Source organism: Nyctibius grandis, chromosome 3, assembly GCF_013368605.1.
Source record: "Nyctibius grandis isolate bNycGra1 chromosome 3, bNycGra1.pri, whole genome shotgun sequence".
Taxonomy (NCBI): domain Eukaryota; kingdom Metazoa; phylum Chordata; class Aves; order Nyctibiiformes; family Nyctibiidae; genus Nyctibius; species Nyctibius grandis.
In genome coordinates, this window is record NC_090660.1 from 114676936 (window position 1) to 114697034 (window position 20099).

At 59.9% G+C, this 20099-nt stretch overlaps 1 protein-coding gene across 3 annotated transcripts in view; it reads left to right on the top strand.

Annotated features, from left to right (window-relative positions):
* The window catches only part of MROH1 (maestro heat like repeat family member 1), a 65746-nt gene that overhangs the window by 5880 nt on the left and 39767 nt on the right, over positions 1 to 20099 (top strand). For 2 of the 3 annotated variants that reach the window (XM_068395730.1, XM_068395731.1), the window contains exons 6-19: positions 518 to 616; positions 6368 to 6519; positions 6846 to 6986; positions 8161 to 8253; positions 9852 to 9930; positions 11657 to 11770; positions 12686 to 12759; positions 13077 to 13196; positions 15555 to 15665; positions 16569 to 16713; positions 16845 to 16885; positions 17577 to 17718; positions 18053 to 18105; positions 19753 to 19860. In XM_068395730.1, the coding sequence (XP_068251831.1) occupies positions 518 to 616; positions 6368 to 6519; positions 6846 to 6986; positions 8161 to 8253; positions 9852 to 9930; positions 11657 to 11770; positions 12686 to 12759; positions 13077 to 13196; positions 15555 to 15665; positions 16569 to 16713; positions 16845 to 16885; positions 17577 to 17718; positions 18053 to 18105; positions 19753 to 19860 (1472 nt within the window). The remainder of the gene's footprint in view (positions 1 to 517; positions 617 to 6367; positions 6520 to 6845; positions 6987 to 8160; positions 8254 to 9851; positions 9931 to 11656; positions 11771 to 12685; positions 12760 to 13076; positions 13197 to 15554; positions 15666 to 16568; positions 16714 to 16844; positions 16886 to 17576; positions 17719 to 18052; positions 18106 to 19752; positions 19861 to 20099) is intronic. The other variant, XM_068395732.1, reaches the window with a different exon arrangement.

The window sequence follows — 20099 nt, forward strand, 5'->3', positions numbered from 1 at the left end:
GCAATGCCCAGAGTCGTGCTGAACCCAGAAATCCCGTGCCGCTGGGCTTCACGGCTCCGCTGGGCTCTTTGAAACACGTTTGCCGCTTAAAAACAGCAGGAATTGGAGCAGCCTGGCCCTCATCCTGAGAGAGTTCCCTCAGGGCTGTTGTCCCCAGCTGTCCCAGAAGGACTGGGCTTAAAAAGAATAATTCTAGGGTGGGACTTAGGAAATCTGGCTGCAGGAAGATGTGCTGATGCCAGCAGCGAGCGGGGCGTAGCCTGTAGCTCACCAACGTTGAGGAACAGTCGTGAACTACGTGGGCTGGGGGCTTCTGCCAGGCTGGAGCTGGCTCTGCCTCATGCTGGGGTGGCCGGTGCCACCCCATGGCATCTCTTGGGTGGTAAAATCGGGCTCGGCGGCCGGCTGTGGCAAGCTGGGCTTCTTCGAGCGCCCGTGCAGTCCTGCTGGGTCTGTGTCCAGCGTAGGCTGGGGCTGGTGTGTTTGCTGCTGTGAGCATCTCCTCCTTCCTTCCCAGTGTTTGGAATGGTGCCTTTCCTCAACTCCATCCTCGGGACGATGCTGCCCATGCTGGGGATGGCCAAGCAGGACCACATGAAGTCCGTCTTCTGCTATGGTAAGGTGTTCCTGGGTCTTCTGAGCCCGCAGTGATTTTAGATGGGTTGTGGGAGGCTTTTTCCTTTCCCTGGAGAAGGAGGGACTGTGGAGGTGGGGCTGCAGAGCCAGCTCGGATGGACCTTTCCTGAACGTCTGGGAGCAGGGACCTGGCTGTGGGGAGGGATGGAGAGCTGTCAGCTCTAGGTCACTGGCATCCAGCAAAAGTCCTTCTCCATCTCCTGGCTGCTCCCTGGCACTCCCATTTTGTAGCCCAGTGAGCGCTGGTGCCCTTCGCTTTCTCCTCTGGTGAGGAGGACGTGGATGCTCTGGAGAAATCCTAACTCAGGTCGAGGTGACCATCCTGGTGGGATGGGGAGGGAAGGAGGGACGTGCTGCTCGAGTCCCTCTTATAACCAGGCTCTCCCGTTGTTGTGACCACGAACCTGGCACCTTGCAATGGCCTTGGCCCTGGTGGGAGCTGTGGGGAGGCCAGGGTGCAGCGGTGGTGCCCGGCCAGCTCTGGTCCAAGCCACTTCTGTAATTCACATCAGCTGCTTTCAGGATGTGACACTTGTGGTGGGCTGGCAGGATGTCACGGGGCTCCCCTCTCGTGACGCCCTCCTCCAGCCCTGGGCTTGCCAAAAGCCACCGATGGTGCAGCAAGATCTGAGGTGCCAGCACTGACACAGCTGACACACAGCCTGCGTGGTTGTCCCTGGGCCTCTGGCTGGAGCTGTCCCTCGTAGGTGGTCAGATGAGTGGGCAGTGAGGTGGGTCGAGAACTGGGTGAACAACAGAGCCCAGAGGGTTGTGGTCAGCGGCACTGAGTCTAGTTGGAGGCCTGTGGCCAGTGGTGTGCCCCAGGGGTCAGCACTGGGTCCGGTCCTGTTTGACTTATTCATCAATGACCTGGATGAAGGGACAGAGTGCACCCTCAGCCAGTTTGCTGGTGACACCAAACTGGGAGCGGTGGCTGATCCCCCAGCAGGCCGAGCTGACATTCAGCAACACCTGGACAGGCTGGAGAGTTGGGTATGAGTTGGGAACCTCATGGTTCCTTCATGAGGAACCTCATGAAGTTCAACCAAGGCAAGTGTAGAGTCCTGCACCTTGGGAGGAACAGTGTACTGTCCTGCACCAGTACAGGCTGGGGGTGATCTACTGGAGAGCAGCTCTGCAGAGAAGGACCTGGGGGTTCTGGTGGACACCAAGTTCCCCACGAGCCAACAATGTGCCCTTGGGGCCAGGAAGGCCAATGGTGTCCTGGGGTGTGTGAGGAAGAGTGTGGGCAGCAGGTGGAGGGAGGTTCTCCTGCCCCTCTACACGGCCCTGGTGAGGCCACACCTGGAGTAACTGTGGGCAGTTCTGGGCCCCCCAGTTCAAGAGAGACCAGGAGCTACTGGAGAGAGTCCAGCGGAGGGTACGGAGATGGTCAGAGGGCTGGAGCATCTCTGCTGCGAGGAGAGGCTGAGGGAGCTGGGGCTGTTCAGCTGGAGAAGAGCAGACTGAGGGGGATCTTATCAATGCTCACAGATACCTCAGGGGGGTGTCAAGGGGATGGGGCCAGACTCTTCTCAGTGGTGCCCAGCGCCAGGACAAGGGGCAACGGGCACAAGCTGAAACATGGGAATATGTTTCCATATTCCATCCGGCAGCGGATCCTCAGGATTTGTGGTTTTCTTTCCGTAGCTGGGCAAAACCAGGAGGTGCTGTGGGGGAGTGCGGGTTCAAGGGCTCTGCCAGACACCGCGGGAGCGGCTGGAGCCCACGGCTGGCACGGTCGCTCTTATCTCATGCTGATACTGACACCCAAGGCCTGGGAATGGTGCCGTGGCTCTGTGCGTCGGGGAATGAACAGGGTGGCTGTAGGACTGTGTCAGCAGCAGCGGTTTCTGCTGGAAGCAATAAGGTTTGTCTCTGAACTCATCACTGGGACCTGCAGTCCTGGAGCAGAATCACAGAATCCCAGAATCACTGAGGTTGGCAGAGCCCTCTGGGCTCATCGAGTCCAACCATTGCCCTGACACCACCATGGCAACTAGACCAGGGCACTAAGTGCCATGGCCAGGCTTTTCTTAAACCCCTCCAGAGATGGTGACTCCACCACCTCCCTGGGCAGCCCCTTCCAATGGCTAATGACCCTTGCTGAGAAGAAATGCTTCCTCATGTCCAACCTGACCCTCCCCTGGCGAATCGCCCGTTGCCCTCACGTCCACCTGGCTTGGAGCTGGGAGGACTCTTAGGTGACGTTTTTGGCTTAACTTTAGTCAAGACAAACTTCTCACAGAAAGTTTAGGAAGGCTTAACCTAAACAAGGGTGTTTTGACTCCAGCCTGGAGACCGAGTGGAAATGGGGTCTAGATGGGGTCTAGATTTTGTTCTCTGCTCCAAAAAGGCGCTGGGGGCGAGCTGGGGCCCTTCCTGCCCGCTCCCAGGTTGGCATCGATGGGAATTCCCAGTTTCTGCCCATTGAGCATCCAGCCCCTCCCTGCCAGGGATGGTTTCTCAGCAGCACAAGCTCCACCGTGCAGCATCAGCCCCTTCTGCTGGTGGTCCGTCATCCCTGTGTCCCCTCCGAGCCCTTTCTGTCTGTTGGAGCCGTGGGGGGCAGGTTCGGGGGTCTCTGGCCCCCCGTTAAGGACAGCAGCAGACCAGGGCTCCTGCAGCAGGCAGGGCAGAGCTCGCCGTGCTCCTTCCTTGCGTGCCGCCGGCTGGCTCGCGGCGAGGGCGAGGAGGCACGTGATGGAAATGAGCTGGCTCGGGTCTGAGGTCGCCGAGTGACTCAGCATCTCTGCTCCTACCGGGCTGAAAAATAAACACGAGGAGGCGGTGGAGGCTGTGCCACCCCTGCCACGTCAGCCGCGGTGCCGTGGGGCGGGCAGGTCACGGGGTCTTTCCTCGGGACCCCCCTCTCCTCCTCCTGCGGGAGCCTCTGGGTTTGATAACGTGGGCTAAACATGAGCCAGCAGCGTGCCCAGGTGGCCAAGAAGGCCAGTGGCATCCTGGCCTCTATTAGGAATAGTGTAGCCAGCCGGTCTGGGGAAGTGATCGTCCCTCTGTACTGGGCACTGGTGTGGCTGCACCTTGAATCCTGTGTCCAGTTCTGGGCCCCGCACTTCAAGAGAGATGTTGAGGTGTTGGAGCGAGTGCAGAGGAGGGTGACCAAGCTGGGGAAGGGTCTGGAGGGTCTGAGCTGCGAGGAACAGCTGAGGGAGCTGGGGGTGTTTAGCCTGGAGAAGAGGAGGCTCAGAGGTGACCTTAGTGCAGTCTACAACTACCTGAAGGGAGGTTGTAGCGCAGTGGGAGTCGGCCTCTTCTCCCAGGCAACTGGCGATAGGACAAGAGGACACAGCCTCAAGCTTGGCCAGGGGAGGGTCAGGTTGGACATTAGGAAGAATTTCTTTTCAGAAAGGGTTATTAGACACTGGAAGGGGCTGCCCAGGGAGGTGGTGGAGTCACCATCTCTGGATGTGTTTAAGAAAAGCCTGGCCATGGCACTTAGTGGCCTGGTCTAGTTGCCATGGTGGTGTGAGGGCAATGGTTGGACTCGATGAGCCCAGAGGGCTCTTCCATCCTCATTGATTCTGTGATTCTGCCTCAATCTTACTGCGGGAAACCTCCTCCCCGGTGTACCAGGGCGTTGTGGGGTTTTTCCTTTGCCCCATTAGTGCAGGACAGGGCTCACAAGCTCTCCCTCCCCGGAGGAGCTGAGCAGGCTCCTGCTCGGCGTCCTTCTGGCAGGAGCGGGGCTGCCGTGCCCGGGTGGCACCGGCTCGGTGCCGTGGGCCTCCCCTTCCCTGGGATGCTGCTGTAGGGTCGTCCGCAGGAGCCGTCCCCCTCTAGCAGGAGCGGGGACAACAAGCCTGTTCTGGGCAGGCTGCTCCGGGTGACTCTGCCCTGTGATCCTTGTCCTCACCCCTCGCAGGTCCCACTCTGCTGCTTGGTGGCCCGTGGCGATGCCGGCAGCCAGGGCTCTGGACCTGGCTGGGTTGGTGGCCCGACACCGGCTCTGCGAGCCCCAGGCTGCTTCCTTCGTTAAGGAATGGCTAATGGGGGGGGAGGCAGCTCCAAGAGCCTCCCTGTGCCTTGATGGATTAGGGAAGGGAGCACGTGTGTGCCCCCGGCAGCGCGGGGGGGAAAGCAGGGTCCGTGCGTGTGCGCTCCGGGGACGGGGGGTCCCGGGGACAGGGCTGGAAGGAGCTGGGGGACGGGGCTGGAAGGAGCTGGGGGACGGGCAGCCGGGTGTGCTGGGGCTGTGGGGTGGCCAGGGTGGCCAGGCAGGGCTCGCAGGGAGCGGCACTTCCAGGCCGTGTCCGTGTTCAGCAGCAGCGCGGGGCTCAGCCCGCAGAGGGTCGTGCTGAGCATCCAGGGCAACGTCCCCCATGGGAGCTCCCTTGTGATCTCAAATTTAAGATCATCGAGTCCAACCTTTACCCCAGCACTGCCAAGGCCACCAGTAGCCCATGTCCCTCAGCACCACATCTACACGGCTTTGAAATCCCCCCAGGGATGGGGACTCCACCACTGCCCTGGGCAGCCTGTGCCAGCGCTTGGCCCGGGGACCGGCCGGGCTCGCTGGGGTGTGGTGCTGTGGCTCGCCTGTGGCTGCGAGGCTGCAGCCCTTGGCCACCTGAAGCTGCTAGTGAAGGCGTAGAAATAACCCACATGGCAAATCCAGGCTCCCGCGGGTGAGCGGGGCTGGGTCTCTGGAGCTGGTTCTGTCGGCCCTAGTCCAGGAGGGATAAAGCAGCTTGTCGCTGGTGTGGCCACCTGCCAGGAGCCCTCGTAGCCAGGGCATGTCTTGGGAAGTCTCTTGGCCTGCCAGGGAGAGTCCTGGTGCGTCGGCTCTCCCTTGGGATGCTGCCTGGTAAAACAGCACGGCGACCGTCTGCTTTCTGGAGGGGCTGTGACAGACACTGTCTCGTACACGGGGAAATCCAGAGGGGCCTGGACAGGCTGGAGAGCTGGGCCCGAGCGAACCACACAGAGTTCAAGAAGGCCAAGGGCAAGGTCCTGCACGTGGGTCGGGGCAATCCCAAGCACAAACACAGGCTGGGCGGGGAATGGGTTGAGAGCAGCCCTGAGGAGAAGGACTTGGGGGTGATGGGTGACGAGAAGCTCACCATGAGCCGGCAACGTGTGCTGGCAGCCCAGAAAGCCACCCCAGCAGCGTGGCCAGCAGGGCGAGGGAGGGGATTCTGCCCCTCTGCTCCGCTCTCGGGAGACCCCCCTGCAGTGCTGCGTCCAGCTCTGGGGCCCAACAGAAGAAGGACACGGAGCTGTTGGAGCGAGTCCAGAGGAGGCCACGGAGATGCTCCGAGGGCTGGAGCCCCTCTGCTCTGGAGACAGGCTGAGAGAGCTGGGGCTGTTCAGCCTGGAGAAGAGAAGGCTGCGGGGAGACCTTCTAGCACCTTCCAGTGCCTGAAGGGGCTACAGGAAAGCGGGAGAGGGGCTTTTTACAAGGGCGTGGAGTGACAGGACGAGGGGGAACGGTTTTAAACTGCAAGAGGGGAGATTGAGATGAGATGTGAGGAAGCAATTCTTTGGTGTGAGGGTGGTGAGAGCCTGGCCCAGGTTGCCCAGAGAAGCTGTGGCTGCCCCCTCCCTGGCAGGGTTCAAGGGCAGGTTGGATGGGGCTGGGAGCAACCTGGTGTGGTGGAAGGTGTCCCTGCCCGTGGCAGGGGGTTGGGACTGGATGGGCTTTAAGGTCCCTTCCACCCAAACCAGTCTGGGGTTCTATGTAAGTCTAACGCCATGATCTCTCTCGTAGCTCTGCAGCACTTCAGCGAGAGCATCCAGGAGTACTTGGCAAACCTGGACAAGGCCCCAGACCCCACGGTCAGGAAGGACACCTTCTCCAATGAGATCTTCAGTGCCTATGAAGTGCTCTTCAACAGCTGGCTGCAGCACCGGGAAGCCAAGGTGCGGAGGCGGGGGGACTCCGTGCTGGGAAGCAGAGTAAGGAGTGCTCCTGCAGTCCTTTGGGGGACAGTCTGGGCATATGCCACAGCTGGGAGGTGGCCGGCCGGGTTCTGTCCTCTGCAGGCATGGGTGACGTGTTTAGGCGTCCTCCTTCTCCCCTGAGCACCCCTTGTGCTCAGGCTGGCAAAGCCGGGTGAAATGGTGCCCTGCCTCTGCTCAGAGGCTCCTAGAAGCATCAGGAAGAGCAGCTCCATGGCAGGGCAGCTTTGGTGGGCCTGTCTGGCCAGGCTTTGGCCACGCTGTTCACAGACGGTCTCTCCCCGCAGCTCAGACTGGCCGTGGTGGAGGCCATGGGCCCGATGAGTTACCTGATGCCTGGTGAGAAGCTGGAGGAGCAGCTCCCTAAGCTGATCCCCGGCATCCTCGCCCTCTACAAGAAGCACACAGAAGCCTTCTACATATCCAAGGTAAGCGCCCATCTCTGCTGCCACCTCCGAGCTCTCTGCCCTGTGCCTGGCTCTCACTGTGTGCCCAGCCGTGGCTCGCAGTGGCCAGCGTTGCCTCTTCATGGCCTCCTGCCATGGCATCAGGGGAAGAGGCAGCGCTGGGGGGTGCCCGAGCTCTGTCCCTCCGTGGGAGATGGGTTATGCTGCTCACTGCCACCATGGTGGGTTCGTGGTCCCTGCTCTTGCCTGCAGTCCCTCCCCTTGGGCAGGCGTAGCACGGGGGTCCTGGTCCTCTGTCCTCCTGGGATCATTGAACCACAGGATGGTGTGGGTGGGAAGGGACCCTCAAAGGTCACCCAGTCCAACCCTCCTGCAACGAGCAGGGACATCTCCAAGTAGACCAGGTTGCTCCAAACCCCATCCAACCTGACCTTGAATGTTTCCAGGGAGGGGGCGGCCACAGCTTCTCTGGGCAACCTGGGCCAGGGGCTCACCACCCTCACACCAAAGAATTGCTTCCTCACATCTCATCTCAATCTCCCCTGGGGTGTGTGAGGAAGAGTGTGGGCAGCAGGTGGAGGGAGGTTCTCCTGCCCCTCTACACGGCCCTGGTGAGGCCACACCTGGAGTAACTGTGTGCAGTTCTGGGCCCCCCAGTTCAGAAAGACCAGGAGCTACTGGAGAGAGTCCAGGGGAGGGTACGGAGATGGTCCGAGGGCTGGAGCATCTCTGCTGCGAGGAGAGGCTGAGGGAGCTGGGGCTGTTCAGCTGGAGAAGAGCAGACTGAGGGGGGATCTTATCAATGCTCACAGATACCTCAGGGGGGTGTCAAGGGGATGGGGCCAGACTCTTCTCAGTGGTGCCCAGCGCCAGGACAAGGGGCAACGGGCACAAGCTGAAACATGGGAAGTTCCATCTGAATGTGAGGAGGAACTTCTTTGGTGTGAGGGTGGCAGAGCCCTGGCACAGGCTGCCCAGGGAGGGGGGGAGTCTCCTTCTCTGGAGATATTCAAACCCGCCTGACACGACCCTGTGCAACGTGCTCTGGGTGACCCTGCTCTGGCAGGGGTTGGGCTGGATGATCTCCAGAGCTCACTTCCCACCTCAACCAGTCTGGGATTCTGGGATTCTGTGACTCCTGTGGGGTCCAAGTCTTTCTCTGGTGCTAACTGCAGCCTGGTCTCTTGCTGAGCAGAGCCTCTGCCAGATCCTGGAAGCCTCCGTCAACATCGGCAGCCGCAGCCTCGACGTGCAGCTGGACTCCCTCCTGGGCACCCTGCACCCCCAGGTAAGGCAGTGGTCGCCCTCCGGAGGGTGGTGGGCTGGGCAGGGGGCTCCTTGGGAGGTGTGATGCTGGAGCCTGGCCCTAAGCTCGGTCTGCAGGGCACGAGGCTTCCCCTGGATCGGCCTGAGATCGGGGCGTGCAGCCTGCTCGGCTTTTTTGTCCCCTGGTTGTGCCTCAACGAGGCTCTCGGCCTCTCTCCTGCTCCCCGGCGGCGTTGCCAGCTCTGGGGCTCTGGTGTGTGGGGATTGGAAGAGACCTTGAAAGATCATCTAGTCCAACTCCCTGCTGGAGCAGGATTCCCTAGATCATATCACACAGGAACGCGTCCAGGCGGGTTTTGAATGTCTCCAGAGAAGGAGACTCCACACCCTCCCTGGGCAGCCTGTGCCAGGGCTCTGGCACCCTCACAGCAAAGCAGTTTTTCCTCATATTTATGTGGAACCTCCTGTGTTCCAGCTTGCACCCATTGCCCCTTGTCCTGTCAAGGGATGTCACTGAGAAGAGCCTGGCTCCATCCTCATGACACTTGCCCTTTACATATTTATAAACATTAATGAGGTCACCCCTCAGTCTCCTCTTCTCTAAGCTAAAGAGACCCAGCTCCCTCAGCCTCTCCTCAGAAGGGAGATGTTCCACCCCCTTCATCATCTCCGTGGCTCTGCGCTGGACTCTCTCTAGCAGTTCCCTGTCCTTCTTGAACTGAGGGGCCCAGAACTGGACACAATATTCCAGATGCGGCCTCACCAGGGCAGAGTAGAGGGGGAGAAGAACCTCTCTTGACCTACTAACCACCCCCTGGGATGCCATTGGCCTTCTTGGCCACAAGGGCACACTGCTGGCTCATGGTCATCCTGCTGTCCACTAGGACCCCCAGGTCCCTTTCCCCTCCGCTGGTCTCCAGCAGGTCTGTCCCCCACTTGTACTGGTCCATGGGGTTGTTCTTGCCCAGATGCAGGACTCTACACTTGCCCTTGTTATAGTTCATTAAATTTCTCCCCGCCCAACTCTGTCCAGGTCTCTCTGAAGGGCAGCACTGGGGTGTCAGCCAGGGTCTGGAGCACAAGTGTGATGGGAGCGGCTGAGGGACCTGGGGGGATTTAGCCTGGAGAAAAGGAGGCTGAGGGGAGACCTTCTCACTCCCTACAACTGCCTGCAAGGAGGGTGTAGCGAGGGGGGTCGGTCTCTTCTCCCAGGTAACAAGGGACAGGACGAGAGGAACCGGCCTCAAGTTGTGCCAGGGGAGGGTTAGGTTGGAAATCAGGGACAATTTCTTCCTGGAAAGGGTTGTCAAGCGCTGGCACAGGCTGCCCAGGGCAGTGGTGGAGTCCCCATCCCTGGGGGGATTTAAAAGCCGTGTAGATGTGGTGCTGAGGGCCATGGGTTAGTGGTGGCCTTGGCAGGGCTGGGGTAATGGTTTGACTTTATGATCTTAAAGGTCCTTCCCAACCAAAACGATTCCATGATTCTATGCTCCACCAGCCCAGGGCTTTGTCCCTCCTGAATCTCAGCCCCACCACAGCTCTGCCTTGCCAGGGCCGGCCCTGCAGCCTGCCAGTGCCCATCCCAGGTGACCTCCCTGACCACAGCCATTTCTCCAACAGATCTGTGCTCCTGCGGATCCCTCTGTCCCCCTGACTGTGAAAAACCACACTGAGGTTCTCCGATGCTTCACCGTCCTGGGTAAGGGGTGACGTGCTGTGGCTGTCCCGAAAGTTCCTGCACCAGCAGGTCAGAGCCCTTGGGGAGGTGTGGGTGTGCTGCACCATGGCTGGTGGTTTTCGTGGTGTTCGTGGTCCTCTCCAAGGAGTTCTGCGTGGGGAATGGAGGGGTTTGTTCCACCGGGTCTCAGCTGGGCTACAGGGACGTTGTAGACGTTTCTTCGCTGTGTGGGGAGATGGGAGGGAGGGAAGGGTGGTGGTTGCTGTCCTGGCTCCAGCCCATGGCGTTAGGCTTGCAGAAGGCGGTGGCTTTCTGTGTCACAGAATCACAGAATGAGGTTGGAAGAGCCCTCTGGGCTCATCAAGTCCAACCATGGCCCTGACACCACCATGGCAACTAGACCAGGGCACTAAGTGCCATGGCCAGGCTTTTCTTAAACCCCTCCAGAGATGGGGACTCCACCACCTCCTTGGGCAGCCCATTCCAACGTGTCCATGAAGGCTGGCACCAGGGAGAGCACGGCTTGCTGGAGCTCTCTGAGGAGGAGCATGGGGCCAGCTCCGCTCCCCTGGACCTCACCACTGCCTCAGGCCTCATCGTCCCCTTCCAGGGACCTTCCCAAAGCGCCTGGCTCGGTTTCAAAGGTTCCCTCAGAGCCTTTTGAGCTGCACCAGCCCATGACACCTCTCCAGGAGGCAGGTCCTGCAGCATGTTGTACCTGTGGGCAGGGTCAGTAGATTTCATTTAACTTCTTGGCAGTGCTGGGTTAACAGTTGGACTTGATGATCTTCAAGGTCGTGTCCAACCAAACCAGTTGTGTGATTCTATGGCTTTGGGGGTGCCCTGCTCATCCATGCTCCTCGTTGCTGGACGCTGTTGTTATTCTGGGTTACTGCAGACGTTCAGAGCACAGCGGGGTCCCTGGTCACCAGGAGCGTTGCTCCAATTTCAGCATCCACAGACTGGTTTTATTTTTAACGATCAAAATGTTTTGACAGACGGGGCAGCGCTTGTTGGAAGGTATAATTGAAACTCCTTCAGCTCCCTAGAGAGCGCAGGGAATTTGCTGGAAGCTCTGGAGGAAAAGCTCAGGTGTGGATGTGAAGAGCAGGACGGGCCGGTCGGGCTGGCTCGGGGGGGTGGCACGGCAGCAGGCTGCTTCCCCGGGCTGGGAGAGGAGGAGCGGTGCTTTCCGAGCCTTTGAGGGAGCTGGGGGTGTTTAGCCTGGAGAAGAGGAGGCTCAGAGGTGACCTTAGTGCAGTCTACAACTACCTGAAGGGAGGTTGTAGCGCAGTGGGAGTCGGCCTCTTCTCCCAGGCAACCAGCGCTAGGACAAGAGGACACAGCCTCAAGCTTGGCCAGGGGAGGTTCAGGTTGGCCATTAGGAAGCATTTCTTCTCAGCAAGGGTCATTAGCCATTGGAAGGGGCTGCCCAGGGAGGTGGTGGAGTCCCCATCTCTGGAGGGGTTTAAGAAAAGCCTGGCCATGGCACTTAGTGGCCTGGTCTAGTTGCCATGGTGGTGTCAGGGCAATGGTTGGACTCGATGAGCCCAGAGGGCTCTTCCAACCTCATTGATTCTGGGATTCTGTGTGATTCTGTGACCTGCACGGAGTTTGATGCAGCAGGCACGCAGCCCCCATCGCACGTGGGGACACGTGGGGCGGGATACCTCCACGTAGGGGACGTTAGGCTGTGTGCCATCCCCGGGCTGACACGTGTCCGTGACGGTTGGTTTGGCTCCCGCAGCCTGCTCCTTCCCTGACCGCGTGCTGGCCTTCCTCCTCCCGAAGCTGGAGAGCAGCAACGAGAGGACCTGTGTGGGGACACTCCTCATCATGAGGCAGATCATCAACAGCGCCCGTGAGTACCGGGGTGGCTGCCACCCAGCCAGTCGGGGTCCCTCTCGGGGTCTCAGGGCAGGTCGTGCACTTGGGGCTCCAGGCAGGCGTTCTCCTTCCTCTGATGGGGCCCTTTCTATGAGCCCCCTCGTTCCCCTGCTGGGACCTGGGATGAGGGGGACGAGGAGATGAGCCCATCCTCAGCTGCAGGGTCAGGGTAGAAGGAAACAAGTTCAACAAGGCCAAGGGCAAGGTCCTGCACGTGGGTCGGGGCAATCCCCAGCACAAATCCAGGCTGGGTGGAGAATGGATTGAGAGCAGCCCTGAGGAGAAGGACTTGGGGGTGATGGGTGACGAGAAGCTCACCACGAGCTGGAGCCTCTCTGCTCTGGAGACAGGCTGAGAGAGCTGGGGCTGTTCAGCCTGGAGAAGAGAAGGCTCCGGGGAGACCTTCTAGCACCTTCCAGTGCCTGAAGGGGCTACAGGAAAGCTGGAGAGGGGCTTTTGACAAGGGCCTGGAGTGACAGGACGAGGGGAAACGGTTTTAAACTGCAAGAGGGGAGATTGAGATGAGATGTGAGGAAGCAATTCTTTGGTGTGAGGGTGGTGAGAGCCTGGCCCAGGTTGCCCAGAGAAGCTGTGGCTGCCCCCTCCCTGGCAGGGTTCAAGGGCAGGTTGGATGGGGCTGGGAGCAGCCTGGTGTGGTGGAAGGTGTCCCTGCCCGTGGCAGGGGGTTGGGACTGGATGGGCTTTAAGGTCCCTTCCCACCCAAACCAGTCTGGGATTCTATGAAACCAGTGTGGTGGCGCGGCCAGCTGGGAAGGGGACAAGGGACAAAGCCCTCCCCATCGGGGAAGGGGGTGTTTGGGACCAGTGGCTCTGTCCTTGGCTGCTCAAGGGCGTCACCGAGCTGCAGAGCCTGCCTGCTTCTTTCCAGCCTCTCAAATGGAGATCAAGAAGCCCTTCATTCTTTCATCTATGAAGCTTCCTCTGCAAGACACCAACAACAAGGTGAGCTGAGCTGCTGCTCTTCTGCGGGGTGCCTCAGGGGTGGGGTTTATTTCTGGGGCCCAGCACACCGTGCCCTCTCCCTCCACCAGCCTGGTGGGTGGTGTGGCCACAGGGTCTTGGCCAGTCCCCTCTGGGTGGCTGACCCCGCTGCCCTGCGTGGTGGCAGAGCCCAAACCCCCTCGAAGGGCTCTGTAGGACCCGTAATAACGTTCCCTGCTAGCGAGGAGGAGGAGGAGGTGGCGAAGGGCAGCTGAGAGGACCTGCCCTGCTCACAGCTTCCCCACGGTGACGCCGGTGCCGCTGCTCTGCCCGTGCAGGTGAAGCGGGCCGTGGTGCAGGTCATCAGCGCCATGGCCCACCACGGCTACCTGGAGCAGCCCGGCGGGGAGGCCATGGTGGAGTTCCTCGTGCGGCAGTGCGCCCTGCCCTCGGACCTGGTAAGCACCTCCAGGGGGGTCAAACCCCCAAAGAAAGGTGGTCTGAATCCTGTCATTGGTGCTCTAGTACTGAGGAATGAGATACACCATGTTGGTGGGTGGCCTTCAAGGCTCCCCGTAGCCCTTCAGACCAAATAGTCTCATTTCGGCTTTGACCCGTATCATGTACAGACTGTTGTTAGAGGAGGTGCTCTGAAACGGTCAGGGATAGGACTGAATCACAGAATGTTTGGGCTTGGAAGGGACCTCGAAAGATCATCTAGTCCAATCCCCCTGCCGGAGCAGGATTCCCCAGATCATATCACACAGGAACGCGTCCAGGCGGGTTTTGAATGTCTCCAGAGAAGGAGACTCCACAACCTCTCTGGGCAGCCTGTGCCACTGCTCTGTAACCCTTACAGTAGAGAAGTTCTTCCTCATATTGAGGTTGAACTTCCTGTGCTCCAGCTTGCATCCATTGCCCCTTGTCCTGTCAAGGGATGTCACTGAGAAGAGCCTGGCTCCATCCTCTTGACACTTGCCCTTTACATATTTATAAACATTAATGAGGTCACCCCTCAGTCTCCTCTTCTCTAAGCTAAAGAGACCCAGCTCCCTCAGCCTCTCCTCAGAAGGGAGATGTTCCACTCCCTTCATCATCTTCGTGGCTCTGCGCTGGACTCTCTCTAGCAGTTCCCTGTCCTTCTTGAACTGAGGGGCCCAGAACTGGACACAATATTCCAGATGTGGCCTCACCAGGGCAGAGCAGAGGGGGAGGAGAACCTCTCTCGACCTACTAACCACACCCCAGGATGCCACTGGCCTTCTTGGCCACCAGAGCACATTGCTGGCTCATGGTCATCCTGCTGTCCACTAGGACCCCCAGGTCCCTTTCCCCTCCGCTGCTCTCCAACAGCTCTGTCCCCAACTTGTACTCATTTGTCATTCTTTCAATCATCCTAACGTCCTACTAAAAGAAAATGTACAGAATAAATCCATTTTTCCTTTTAATGTGACTTTAAGTGAAGCAAAGTGACCTGGAAGGTTGTGTTATCTCGATCTTTTCCAGTACAGTAAGGGGAGTCAGATTTCCTCAGGCTGGTTTCCAGTTCTGCCACAAGCTTTCCATATGATCTGGGAAACGCTACTTAGTCTCGATGCCTTAATCCTTGTCCTATTTTACCTGTTTTATCTCCCTTATTCAGATGTGGTGAGACGTAAAACAGTACGTTCTAGTTCCTTGAAAGAGCTCCAGTGCACAGAATTTTTTTTTGGCCTTTTTTAAATGAGGCAACTAGTGATAGGACAAGAGGACACAGCCTCAAGCTTCGCCCAGGGAGGTTCAGGTTGGACATGAGGAAGCATTTCTTCTCAGCAAGGGTCATCAGCCATTGGAAGGGGCTGCCCAGGGAGGTGGGGGAGTCACCATCTCTGGAGGTGGTTAAGAAAAGCCTGGACATGGCACTTAGTGCCCTGGTCTAGTTGCCGTGGTGGTGTCAGGGCAATGGTTGGACTCGATGAGCCCAGAGGGCTCTTCCAACCTGGTTGATTCTTTGTGAAATGTAATCAAGGAGAATCTATAACTCAATTTCATTGGAAGTTTAAACGTGTTGCTTTGAAAAAAGAAGTCTATTTATTCTTTCACACTGAATGTTGGGTTACTGATAGGAGCTTTCTGACAGCGTTGGCTTTTCCGTTGGTGGAGGAAACAAAAGTGTTCTCCTTCAGCATGTGCATTTGTATTGCTTGTACATAATGTCTCCTTTTCTGCTCCTGAGAAACCACAGGACCACATCTTGGGCTCCCTGCAGCGCCAGCAGCCCGACACCCAGGTCTCTGGGCACACAGAGCTCTCCCACCTGGGCTCTGGCCACTGCTGGCCTCAGCAGAGAGGAGCAGCTGGCAGCAGCCTGCGGAGGTGGCTTCGCTCACCCTGCAGCCCCTTGGTGTGGGGCTGCACTGCCCGCGGCACCCTGAGCCCTCCCCAGGGCAGCCCTTGCTCTGGGACTGGGGTGTCCAGACCGCCCAACCCCTGCCAGAGCAGGATCACCCAGAGCACGTTGCACAGGGTCGTGTCCAGGCGGGTTTGAATATCTCCAGAGAAGGAGACTCCCCTGCTCCCTGGGCAGCCTGTCCCCCCTCAAAGAGGAGCAGGGTGGTGGTTGGGGCTGTGGGAGCTCCGCAGCCCCTCTGAGCTCCACGGGTGGAGCTGGAGATGGGCCGTGGACCAGGAGGCTGTTGGGTTCTGCCTGTGCCTTCTGGCGTGCCGTTTGCCAGGCGTGGGGACCATGTTCACCAAGGGGGTCACCCAGAGCTGCTCCCAGCTGCTCCCAGCTGCCAGCCCTGCCCTGCTGACCTGCTCTCTCCCCTCTCTTCCAGCAACCCAAAAAGCAGCCGCCGGACGCCGATGACCTCACCAGTGACAGCGTCCGGAGCATCAGCGTCAACACGCTCTTCCTCCTCAGCACGACTGTTGACAGGATGAACAACGTGAGTCTGCACGGTCTCTGCTTCTGGGGCGGTGGGTGCTGGCCCCAGAGCCACCCACCGGCCGTGCACCATGTGCTGGGGGTCCCACAACGCCCTCGGCACAGCCCGCACCACCCATGTGACATGCAGAGCACCCCATCTGCCAGGCAGGACGGGTTGTCACCGCTCCCAGCCCTTGTAGGAGCTGTTGCCACCATCCCCTCCGAGAGCAGGGCAGAGGTGTGGTTTGGGAAGCCACCTCCCACCCCAGGAGCCACGTGTGCCCTCCCCGTGAGCTGCCTTAAGGCTGGAGCAAGGCAGCGGTGCTGGAAGTACCAGCTCAAGACAGACCTGGAGCTGTTGGAGTGGGTCCAGAGGAGGGACATGGGAATGGCCTGAGGGCTGGGACAGCTCTGCTGGGGGGAAAGGCTGGGTGAGCTGGGGGGGTTCAGCCTGGGGAAGGCTCTGGGGAGACCTTCCTGTGGCCTCACAGGGCTGGGAAGAAAGATGGGGAGGGACTTTTTAGCGGGGCCTGGAGCGACAGGACAAGGGGTGATGGGTTTAAACTGAAAGAGGAGAGAGTCAGAGGAGAGATGAGGGAGAAATTTGTTACGCTGAGGGAGGTGAGACCCTGGCCCAGGTTGCCCAGAGAGGTGGGAGATGCCCCATCCCTGGAGACATTCATGGTCAGGTTGGACGGGGCTCTGAGCAGCCTGGTCTGGTTGGAGATGTCCTGCTTGTGTCAGCGGGTTGGACTGGGTGACCTTTGAGGGTCCCTTCCCACCCAAACCATCCTGTGACTCTCTGAAAGGGAACACCCTGGGGCTGGAGCTTCGGTGCTGCTGGAGCGGGTGCTGCTCCGGTGCAGGGTCTCCATCCCACAGCGGGGCTCTTGCGAGTGCCGTGCTCCCCGTCTCCCCGCAGGTCCTGTGGCCGTACCTCCTGGAGTTTGTGACCCCGATACAGTTCACCAACGCCCTCACCCCGCTCTGCAAGAGCCTCATGTACTTGGCCACGAAGAAGCAAGAGGAGGGAGAAAACGCGTCCCTCATCCGTTACGACCTGAACGGTCAGTGCCGTCCTCCCCCGGCACCCCGGGGCGTGGGCTCGGGACCCGTCTGGGAGCGGGGCGGCCGCTGACCTGCTCCGTGGGCGCTCACGGCAGATGCTCTCTGATGCTTTTTTCCCTTCTGTTTGTAGCTAATCTGCCTTCGCCCTACGCGCTAACGACGAGGCTGCTGGTGAGTGCTTGGTGCAGATGGCACCAAGCTGGGTGGGAGTGTCGATCTGCTGGAGGGTGGGAAGGGTCTGCAGAGGGGTCTGGACGGGTTGGATCGATGGGCCGAGACCAACGGCGTGAGGTTCAACAAGAACAAGGGCCGGGTCTGACACTTGGGCCACACCAACCCCACACACTTCAAGAGAGATGTTGAGGTGTTGGAGCGAGTGCAGAGGAGGGCGACCAAGCTGGGGAAGGGTCTGGAGGGTCTGAGCTGCGAGGAACGGCTGAGGGAGCTGGGGGTGTTTAGCCTGGAGAAGAGGAGGCTCAGAGGTGACCTTAGTGCAGTCTACAACTACCTGAAGGGAGGTTGTAGCGCAGTGGGAGTCGGCCTCTTCTCCAAGGCAACTAGCAATAGGACAAGAGGACACAGCCTCAAGCTTGGCCAGGGGAGGGTCAGGTTGGACATTAGGAAGCATTTCTTCTCAGCAAGGGTCATTAGCCATTGGAAGGGGCTGCCCAGGGAGGTGGTGGAGTCCCCATCTCTGGTGGGGTTTAAGAAAAGCCTGGCCATGGCACTTAGTGGCCTGGTCTAGTTGCCATGGTGGTGTGAGGGCAATGGTTGGACTCGATGAGCCCAGAGGGCTCTTCCAACCTCATTGATTCTGGGATTCTCTGCACTAACACCCTTTGTTCTGTCCCCAACCCTTCAGGTTGTGTCTTCACAGCCGTACGTAGGAGACTGCCGGGGGACGGCTGCCCTGCGTCTGCTCAACGTGTTGCACTACAGTGTCCACCCCGCGCTGGACCAGCTTTGGAGCAAGAAGGTCCCTCTCTTGGTGGAGCACATAGAAGGTAGGCAGAGGCTTCTGCTCCGGAGAAACTCTGCTAGAGTCACCTTCTCCAAACTGGACTTTCTTCTCAGCAAGGGTCATTAGCCACTGGAAGGGGCTGCCCAGGGAGGTGGTGGAGTCACCATCTCTGGAGGGGTTTAAGAAAAGCCTGGCCATGGCACTTAGTGCCCTGGTCTAGTTGCCATGGTGGTGTGAGGGCAATGGTTGGACTCGATGGGCCCAGAGGGCTCTTCCAACCTCATTGATTGATTCTGGGATTCTGTGGGCAGTGTGCCCCTGCCGCGGGACGTGCAGTGAGGACGAGAAACCAGCGTATAACATGTGCTTTCTCCTAGAGAACACAGAGAAGTCCCTGTCCCAGAAGGAGTGGGAAGAGGAGCTGCTGCTGGTAAGGGGTCCCTGTGCCGGGGAGGTGACAGGGCGGTGGGAGGGTGAGCAGCAGCCAGCTCCTCGTTGGCTCCTCGTGACGATGGTCACTCGGTGTCACGCTGCCGGGTCTTGTCGCGGCGGAGATGCAGGTTGGCGCCGAGGGCAGCATGCGGGTCCTGCAGGGAAGGTTAAAATGAGCTTTCAGGCTTGCCCCTGCCCCCTGCGCTGGGACAGGGGCAGGATCTGCACTGGGGTGGGCAGGGGCAGGATCTGCGGTGGGGCAGGGGCAGGATCTGCTGTGGGGCAGGGGCAGGATCTGCGGTGGGGCAGGATCTGTGCTGGGGCAGGATCTGCACTGGGGTGGGCAGGGGCAGGATCTGCAGCAGGGCAGGGGCAGGATCTGCGCTGAGGCAGGGGCAGGATCTGTGCAGGAACGGGCAGGATCTGTGGTGGGGCAGGGGCAGGATCTGTGCAGGAACAGGGGCAGGATCTGCACTGGGGTGGGCAGGGGCAGGATCTGCACTGGGGTGGGCAGGGGCAGGGGCAGGATCTGCGGCGGGGCAGGGGCAGGATCTGCGCTGGGGCAGGGGCAGGATCTGCACAGGGGTAGGATCTGCAGTGGGGCAGGGGCAGGATCTGCGCTGGGGCAGGATCTGCGCTGGGGCAGGGGCAGGGGCAGGATCTGCAGTGGAGCAGGGGCAGGATCTGCACTGGGGTGGGCAGGGGAAGGGGCAGGGGCAGGATTTGCGCTGGGGCAGGGGCAGGATCTGCACAGGGGTAGGATCTGCACTGGGGCAGGGGCAGGATCTGCGCTGGGGCAGGGGCAGGGGCAGGATCTGCGCTGGGGCAGGGGTAGGGGCAGGATCTGCAGTGGGGCAGGGGCAGGATCTGCAGTGGGGCAAGGGTAGGGGCAGGATCTGTGCAGGAATGGGCAGGATCTGTGGTGGGGCAGGGGCAGGATCTGCACTGGGGCAGGGGCAGGATCTGCGCTGGGGCAGGGGCAGGATCTGCGCTGGGGTGGGTAAGGGCAGGATCTGCCCAGGGGAAGGGGCAGGATCTGCGCTGGGGTGGGTAAGGGCAGGATCTGCCCAGGGGAAGGGGCAGGATCTGTGGTGGGGCAGGGGCAGGATCTGCACAAGGGCAGGATCTGCTCTGGGGTGGGCACCTTGCCCTCCGAAGGGCCAAGAACCCCCCCCGGTGATCCAAGGGGCGCACGCTGGCTCGGTGTGCCCAGGGCTCCGGGTACGCCCGACACAAGCCCCCTGTGTTTGATCTACCACGTGGCTCTCGCCCCTCTGGTGGAGGCTCCTCGCTTGGCCGGGAGAAGGGCTGTTAGGATGCCCAACTGGGAGTCGGCCTCTTCTCCCAGGCAACCAGCGCTAGGACAAGAGGACACAGCCTCAAGCTTGGCCAGGGGAGGGTCAGGTTGGACATGAGGAAGCATTTCTTCTCAGCAAGGGTCATTAGGCATTGGAAGGGGCTGCCCAGGGAGGTGGTGGAGTCCCCATCTCTGGAGGGGTTTAAGAAAAGCCTGGCCATGGCACTTAGTGCCCTGGTCTAGTTGCCATGGTGGTGTGAGGGCAATGGTTGGACTCGATGAGCCCAGAGGGCTCTGCCAACCTCATTGATTCTGGGATTCTGTGGCTCACGGCTCTGCCTCCCCCAGTTCCTCCAGGACACGCTGGCGGCGGTCTCTGACAACGCGTGGATTTGCCATTTCGTCACGGAGATGTGCCGGCAGCTCAACAGCTACAACGGCTTCCCGCTGGAGAAGGTGATGGGGTGGGGGAGCTGGGGGGACCTGATCCAGCTGATCCAGGGGCTGATCCAGCCCTTGGTGCTTTCTAAAGCGTCGTTCTACCGACAGCTGGGCGCTGGGAAAGGGTGTTAGGTGGGAAGAAGGACTAGCAGGGCCAGATAGTGACAGGACGAGGGGGAACGGTTTTAAACTGCAAGAGGGGAGATTGAGATGAGATGTGAGGAAGCAATTCTTTGGTGTGAGGGTGGTGAGAG